The sequence below is a fragment of the Salvia miltiorrhiza genome, unplaced genomic scaffold, assembly GCF_028751815.1.
Source record: "Salvia miltiorrhiza cultivar Shanhuang (shh) unplaced genomic scaffold, IMPLAD_Smil_shh original_scaffold_275_2, whole genome shotgun sequence".
Lineage (NCBI taxonomy): Eukaryota > Viridiplantae > Streptophyta > Magnoliopsida > Lamiales > Lamiaceae > Salvia > Salvia miltiorrhiza.
In genome coordinates, this window is record NW_026651517.1 from 121,833 (window position 1) to 130,493 (window position 8,661).

Sequence of the window (8,661 nt, forward strand, 5' to 3'; positions counted from 1 at the left end):
TAAAAAAAAAAAGCTATAAAAGAAAATACTAGAAATTAACTCTCTATAATAAATCTAAATATTTGGGGTGTTACAAGAATAGTGGCTAAATATTTGGGGTGTTACAAGAATAGTGGCTGTGGGAAGAACGAAGGGGATAGAGGGAGGATATCCATCAGAAACTTTCCTTCTTTTCCGAACTGAATGAGATCTTCTTCAAGGAAAAAGATTTGATTTTTGGAGTGAAGCCGAGCCGGAAACTTTGAGCCGTGAGTATCTCTATGATACCTCTCTTGGGATAAGACATGATAGATAAAATGTGAGATGTGTATCATATATAAAGTGAGATTAATAATATATCTCAATGTTTGGTAGACCAAGATTAAAAATGTATCTTATTATTTTTTGGGCGCGTTTGATAGATTAGATATGGCCATATTAAATACATAACTCGGCTTATCCGTATAAGCCCATTTATCGCTGCTAATACGGCTTCAACCAATGCACCAAACACTTTATGTATTAAGTTAGAATACTATCAAAACTACGTAGTTTTGACAGTGGGACATCATTTGTGGGACAGAGGATCCGAACCCCATTTAAAGACATAAATTTTTGTTATCCCTCTTTTTCCAATGATAAATTTATGTATCAAAGTAAACTCATCATAACAAAAGATTTTGCATTTAAATATTTGAACTTTTAATTGATTGTGATTTTAACTTCAAGAACAGTATCTAATTACATACGTGACATTTTAATCTTAAGTACGTGACTTATAACTGGCTCATGTGACTAATAAATACTAAACAACGTCGTGTCATACTTAGAAAAACGGATAAATTAAATCTATTCTAATTACAATCACGCAGAATGTACCCTAATTAAATCTACGTATATGATCGGATATTGTTTTCCCAGTTAAAATCAGAAATAATTAAAAATTTAAATATTCATACACCAATTTTTCGTTAGAGGTTAAAATAAAATAAAAATGCCCAAAATTCATGGTTATATATGCATTAATCATTTTTTCTGCTTATTATTATTAACCTGTTGTCTGCGTATGTTACTTATTCTTTATTAACCAAACATTTTGTAGTCTCTCGAGAAGAAGGCAGTAGATTTAGACACAGACGTTCAGGAAATTGTCAACGCAAAGTCGGCATTGCCGAAGACGGTTCACAAAAAGAAATATGCAACACAATTTGACGTGTTCCTCGTCTCAAATTCAAAGTCTAGCCGCAAATTAGGAACATTTTCCAAGTCTCAATTATTTTAATAATAATATTCTTTTTCTTATGATAGAATCGTATATTTTATTACTCTGAAAATGTTTTACTAATATATTTCGTTGGCTTAATATCAATTTGTTTGTAATTTCTGGCATATATATTCACGACAACTGAGTTTTCAAATGCAGCTTAGTCTGGCCGTGGCACCGACGCGCCGCCCCCACAACCACGCTTTTGACGGGTCAAATTTGATTTATCATCATTATTCATTCATACAAATACGTTATCATCAACCACCATTATTAATTCATCGCAACAATTTAAATCCTCCCCAAAAACAATCTGATAATTTTATCCCCGAAACCACCTCTCCACCTCCAAATTCGCTTCTCACCATCCGGCGGCGCGTGTCATTGACGAGCCATCGTGGAAATGGGCCAGAACACCTCTGCCCATGGCTATTCCTCCGGTGGCTCGGCCTGTATCGCCGATCTCAGCCTCTCTCCTCACCACGACAACATCTCCTCCTCCGATTCCACTCCGCCGCCTCCCGACAGCGGTTCCTCGAATCAGGAACAAGACTATACGTCGGAGATCCCCGATGAATGCCTAGCCCTAATCTTCCAATGCCTGAGCTCCGGCGACCGGAAGAGGATCTCCCTGGTTTGTCGCCGATGGCTCGCCGTGGACGGCCAGAGCCGCCACCGCCTCTCCCTGAGCGCCTCCAGCGAGGCCACCCCCTACCTTCCCGCGATTTTCACCCGCTTCGATTCAGTCACCAAACTCGCCCTCCGTTGCGACCGTAAATCCGCGAGCATAAACGACGCCGCGTTGGCGTTGATCTCCCAACGCTGCGGTAACCTCACTCGCCTCAAACTCCGCGGCTGCCGCGAGATCTCCGATCTAGGTATGTTGGCTTTGGCTCAAAATTGCAAAAAACTGCGTAAATTCTCCTGTACCTCGTGTATGTTTGGCGCTAAAGGTATGAATGCGCTATTGAGCAATTGCTCCTCGCTAGAAGAGCTCTCTATTAAGCGTTTACGTGGAATCGAGAACGGGTTCGCCGCCGAGCCGATTGGCCCCGGCATTGCCAGTTCCAGTCTTAGGTCAATTACGCTTAAGGAGCTCTATAACGGTCAATGTTTCTCGCCTCTAGTTATTGAATCGAAGAATTTGAAAACGTTGAAAATAATTAGGTGTTTGGGGGATTGGGATAGATTACTCGAGTCGGTGGCGGGGCGGAAGAATTGTTTAATGGAGGTTCATTTGGAGAGGCTGCAGGTGAGCGACGCCGGATTGATGGCCATTTCCAAGTGCCCTGATTTGGAGATTTTTCATTTGGTTAAGACTCCCGATTGCTCCAATGATGGGATTTCCGCCATTGCTGAGAACTGTAGGCTTTTGAGGAAGCTTCATATTGACGGGTGGAGAACTAATAGGATAGGTGATGAGGGATTGATTGCTATTGCCAAGAATAGTATGAACCTCGTGGAGTTGGTGCTTACCGGGGTGAACCCAACGTTGGCGAGTTTGATGGCAATGGCCTCAAATTGCCTCAAGTTGGAAAGATTAGCACTTTGCGGGAGTGAAACCATTGGAGATGCTGAGATTTCGTGTGTTGCTGCAAAGTGCAAGGCGTTGAAGAAGCTCTGTATAAAGGGTTGTCATATTACAGATTCTGGGATTGAGGCATTTGCCACTGGCTGCCCAAATCTGGTGAAGATCAAGGTTAAGAAGTGTAGAGGAGTGTCAAGTGGGGTCGTGGGTCAGCTCAGGGCAAGGAGGGAGTCGTTGGCCGTGAATTTGGATGTGGACGAGGTTGAGCTTCAGACCATGGATTGGAACACGAGCAATGCAAGCGTACCAGAGTATAGAGGGGAGTCCGTACAAATAACTACTCGTGAAGGTGGCAACCGTGCTTCATCAACAAGTAATGTAGCTCGATCGTCCAATAAGTCGAGGTTTAGCCTATTGGCTGGAAGGACTCTTGCTGCCTGTGCGTTTCAGAGGTTGATAAACGGTAATGGTAGTTCAAATGATAGCATATGAATGAATTGGGTTGGTTGTGAAGAGTGTATGTAGCTTATATTGATATGTGGTGGTGGCATTGCAGTGTTTTGTATCTATGTAAACCTGCTGCTCAAATATTATGGTGAGTGAGATCCATCTCCTCTAGCACTTTCCAAAGAATACAGTGTCTTCTGCCTTGCTTTTAAACATACCATGTATTATTTTGGTTGATGGTAGTGATTGATTTTCCTTGTACAAGCATGATAAATGCATTTGTCATATTGGTTCTGCTATTTGCTTCTTTTTCTTTGTATTGTTTGCCTTTTTTTTTGAGAGAACCTAGAAATAGAGCCCTATATTTATATTTTAGAGATAGCGTAGAAGTTAAAGTTTTAAGGCCTGCACAAATGGCTGACAATTTTGGCACGAGAAAAAAGCATGATACTAATTCGCACAAGATTAATGAACTAGTATAAAGTCTTATTATATTCGTGCCTGACACGATAATTTCGTGTTGAATTCGTATAACTCGTCATAATTAATATTATTATTGTTTTTGAATAATTATTTTAATTTCTATTTTATAGTTAGAGTTTGTTTGAGTTGAGACTTTTTTCTACACATTGTTTTTTTTTTTGAAACGTAGCTTATATTAACAGAAGTCTTGATGAGTTATATCCAAAAGCCAACGAGGGAACGTCGACTTCCAGATCATAACATCATTACACGAACAGGCGAAATTTGCCAAACAGTGAGCGGCTTGATTAGCCTCACGTCTAACATGTCTAAATTCAGAAACAATAACATCTTTGGCGTGTTTAAAAACAGAGAGCAAATCTTCACATAAGGACTCTCGACTGATCTTCTCATCATGGACAACATGGATGGCCAACAAGGAATCCGAGAAAACAACGAGAGGGCCAAAATCATGGTGCAAACAGAAGTCGATCCCAAGTAGAAGAGCATGAAGCTCACCCAAAAGAGTTGTGTGTGTACCTCCAATCCGTTGAGCTCCAGCAGCGACCAGTCTGCCACGACAATCCCGGACGAGAAAACCAGCACCGGTAAGGCGCCCACCGTCCTGAACAGAGACATCAACATCCAGTCTAAGAAAGCCATCGCGCGGCGGGATCCAACGAGAGTCACCCACTCTTGGCAGGAGCTGTAACTGGGAATTCACTTTCTCTCTAGCCTCTAAAAAATTATTCAAGAACAGAGAGCAAAAACTAATCATATCGCAACCCATCTCCACCGCCTTACCATGCTTAATATCACACAACCTTCTCCACACCCACCACAAACAAACACAGAACAGGGCGAAATCCTCATCCCCACAAACCTCCAACACACGGCGACAAACCTCATCCATCGAGAAAGGACCACAAAACTTGAGGAACTTCCACCAGGGAGAGGATTTCCAGAAAGGCTTCACAGTGGGACATAAGAAAAAGCAATGTACAGAACAACCCTGCTCCTTAAGGCACCAAGAGCAAATACCGTGAGACGGCACGTGATGACGTCTCAAATTCTCATCAGTCGCAATCCAGTTGTTAACCGCTCGCCAGATGAAAATCTTAATCTTTGGTGGAAGAATTCCACACCAGATAGCACTCCACCAATCTTTTTGCGAGATAGAGGTAGTCGTGGGATGAGGTTCATAGAAACCAACAGCAGCAAGGTACCCGGATTTCACAGAAAATTTTCCCCTCTCATCGAATTTCCAGAATCTAGTATCCATCGCCTCTTCCTGAGGAATATCCAAAGAGAGCACAGCCTGGGTCTCAAAAGGAAGAAACTTCTCATTCACCATTCCCTCATCCCATCTTCTCTGCTTAGTAATAAAATTAGCAACACGAAGAGTAAAATCCACCACACCAAAACCCGCTGCAACACCAGAAACTCCACCCGGCAGCCAAGCATCTCCAAAAGCCCGAATTTGAGTTCCGTCTCCAATCTTCCAGCGTAACCCATCAGCAAGAAGATCTTTACCCCAACAAATAGACCTCCAAGAGTAAGAAGCATTAGAAGTAGGCGAGACCTCCATAATATCATGGTCCAAAAAATATCTCCCTTTCATGATCCTAGCTAAAAGAGAGTTAGGATATTTAATGATCCGCCAAGCCTGCTTAGCCAACAACGCACGGTTAAAAGCCTCAAGATTTTTAAAACCCATGCCGCCTTTGGATTTTTGAGTACATAAGATTTTCCAAGAAGACCAATGCATATTCTTCCCTTGATTCGACTCTCCCCACCAAAAATTCGCACACGCCTTCTCCATATCTTTCCTAACTCCATCTGGAACTTTGAAACAACTCATAGTATAAGTTGGAATAGCTTGAATAATAGCTTTGATTAAAACTTCCTTTCCCCCTGCCGAGAACTGTTTGTTTTTCCACGAACTCAATCTTTTACACACCCGTTCCCGAAGAAAGTCAAATTGCAAACGTTTTTGTCGCATAATAACCGTGGGTAAACCAAGATAAACAGCATGTCCATTAGTCTCCTTAATCCCCAAAGAACACACCACCTCCTCCTTGTTTTCTGCAGTCGTACACGGACTGAAACTCACCGCTGATTTATCCACATTAACAATTTGTCCGGAGGCTTGAGAATAAATGTCCAAAGCAGATCTAATAGCATTAGCACCGTCTTCATTCGCTTTAAAAAAGACCAAACTATCGTCAGCGAAGAAAAGATGAGAAATAGTAGGGCAATGTCGCGCCACCTTTAGTCCCTCAAACAATCTTCGGCTTTCAAACTCATGAAGTAAAGCAGAAAGACCCTGAGCACACAAGACAAACAGAAAAGGGGAAAGGGGGCACCCTTGCCGTAATCCCCTCGACGTCTTAAAAGATCCAAACACTTTACTGTTCATAATAACAGAAAACTCCACCGAAGAGACGCAATTCATAATAGTGTTAATCAAGGACATCGGAAAACCCATCTTCATCATCATCGCTTTGAGAAAACCCCATTCAACCCTATCATACGCCTTACTCATGTCAAGTTTGGCCGCCGCAAAACCGTTTTTCCCGTTCTTTTGGTTCTTCAACCAGTGCATACACTCATAGCCAATCAAAATATTATCAGAAATAAGCCTTCCCGGAACAAAGGCACTTTGAGTCTCATCAATGATCGACCCCAAAACATCACGCAATCTATTAGCCACCGCCTTTGTCACCATTTTGTAAATGGTATTACATAAACTGATAGGGCGAAATTCACAAACCCGAGTAGGCTTCTTCACTTTAGGAATAAGGGCAATTAGAGTCTTATTCCATTCCTCAATACTTTTACCCTCGTTCAGAATTTTTAAGGCCGCTTCGGAAACGGCCTCTCCAACCTCTCCCCAATATTTCTGAAAAAACAAAGGTGGGAAGCCGTCAGGCCCGGGAGCTTTATGAGGGTTCATCTGAAAGGCCGCCTTTCGAATCTCCTCCATAGAAAAGGGTGCAGCCAACAACTAACGAGAATCATGATCAAAAGCTCTAGAAATACAGCTAGTAACCTGTGAAAAATCAGCATCCCTCGGTTGTTCACTTCGGAACAGCTCTTCAAAATAAACTTGAAAAATCTCCGCTTTATCTTTGTCATCTTTTTTTAATTCCCCGAAAGAATCCACAAGATTCGAAATTCTGTTTTTCCTTTTTCTTTCCGAAGCAAAAGTATGGAAATATTTAGTGTTTCTGTCTCCCAACCCGAGCCAATTCGCCCTCGAGCGTTGTTTCCAGTGAATTTCCTCTGCCTCAAGAAGCCGCTCTAGCTCCAAATCCAAGTCTTTAAGCTCCCCAAGAGTTTCCTTAGAATTAATTTTATTAAGAATCCTAACTCTTTGCTTTCTAAGTTCTTCAATCCTCTTAGTAGGATTCTTGTAGTCTGATCTCTCCCATTTCTTAAGAAAGCTTTGGCAAGACAATAATCTTTCATGAAGAGGTGCTCCACCAGACATCCGCCAGTTCATCAAGAGATCTGCAGAGAAAGACTCTGCAAGCATCCACTTCTGCTCAAAGAAGAACCTTTTATACCCCCCAACAGCAGACCCCTCTTCCTTGTCTTCCAATCTCAACAAAACAACACGATGATCTGAGCCATAATGATCCAACACCTTAGCTCTAGCATCCCCAAAAGCTGCCACCCCTTGATGATTGAAAAGGTATCTATCAAGAATAACAAACATACGTTCCTCACCATCTCTATTATTACTCCAAGTAAAAATAGCATCATTTTTAATAGGTTTAAGACCACATCTATCAATAGCACATCGAAAATTCTTCATCTGAGGCCAAGCTCTTTTCAAACCACCACTTTTTTCATGCTGACAAAGAATCTCGTTAAAATCTCCACCCACGATCCACGGGATATCATCACTCATCCCTTCACCCAAACGTCGTAGGAGCTCCCATGAGTGATGCCTTTTAGAGACATCCGGATTTCCATAAAAACCCGTAAACCGCCACCTCCTCGTACCCCAAGCAATCATGCAATCAATATGTCCTTGAGAATAACTTTTAATGTCAACCGTTAAAGGATGCTTCCAGAAAAGCATAAGGCCTCCACTAGCCCCCACTGGGTCCACCACGAAAAGCCCATCAAAAGCCAGTATAGATCTCCATCTGTCACACTTCCTCGCATTAGTTTTCGTTTCACACACAAAAAGTAACTTCGGGGAAATACCGGACACCATCCGACGAAGTTCCGGGAATGCGCGTGGTTTCCCCATCCCCCGCGCATTCCAAATTACGCAATTCATTGGGCTCGGCGGGGCTGCACCGCAGCCTCCGCCGATGTTGCCAAGTCGTTATTGTTTGAAAGTCTCGGAATTTTATTCATGGGGGTACCCGATTCCGTCTCAAGCAAAGGCCCCCCGGCTCTCTTCTTTGGTCCTGATCCCCTTTCATCTCCTGTCTCCCTCACACTCTCCTGCCCAACCCCATCCTCACCAATCCTCCTATCACCTTCAAGACCCGAGAACCCCTTTTTTTCCCCTTTCCTAATGATCGGTGAGCCATTCCAGCCCCTCCCTCCCCTGCCACCTCTCCCTCCTCTCGCTTCCCCTCCCTTTTTTGGAACTCTAGCTCTTCGTTTCCAGGTCGAAAAATGCTGACCCAACCCCTCATTCACCTCTTTAACAACAGATCCTCTATCTATCTCTCGCCCTTCCCCTGACTCTATTTTCTCGCCTTGTCTCTCCATTCCAGAATCAATGAAAACCTCCATCTCCAAAAAGTTCTTCTCAGCAATAAGATTCACAGGAGCATCAGCAGCCCCATCTAGAGGTTTTATCACTTCTCGGTCAACCAAAGTCATAGCCGAGGCAGCAATAACTTTTTCAGGGCTACCCTTAGAATGGGTAGAACCTGTGGGAACATCATTTCCCTGCAAGGATTTCTCCCAAACAGGTTGTCGTCTGCGAAACTCATTTCCTTTGGGTGCCATC

At 42.8% G+C, this 8,661-nt stretch overlaps 1 protein-coding gene across 1 annotated transcript; it reads left to right on the top strand.

Moving 5' to 3' along the window:
* Positions 1 to 1,253: 1,253 nt before the first annotated feature.
* LOC131003851 (F-box protein SKIP2-like) lies at positions 1,254 to 3,517 on the top strand. Its single transcript, XM_057930402.1, has one exon. The coding sequence runs from the start codon at positions 1,647 to 1,649 to the stop codon at positions 3,261 to 3,263; it is 1,617 nt and encodes a 538-aa protein (XP_057786385.1). The 5' UTR covers positions 1,254 to 1,646; the 3' UTR covers positions 3,264 to 3,517.
* The last annotated feature ends 5,144 nt before the right edge of the window (positions 3,518 to 8,661 follow it).

What these genes read in the sequence shown, in the direction of transcription:
- LOC131003851 (XM_057930402.1), top strand. Translation starts at nt 1,647, where the DNA reads ATGGGCCAGAACACCTCTGCCCATGGCTATTCCTCCGGTGGCTCGGCC.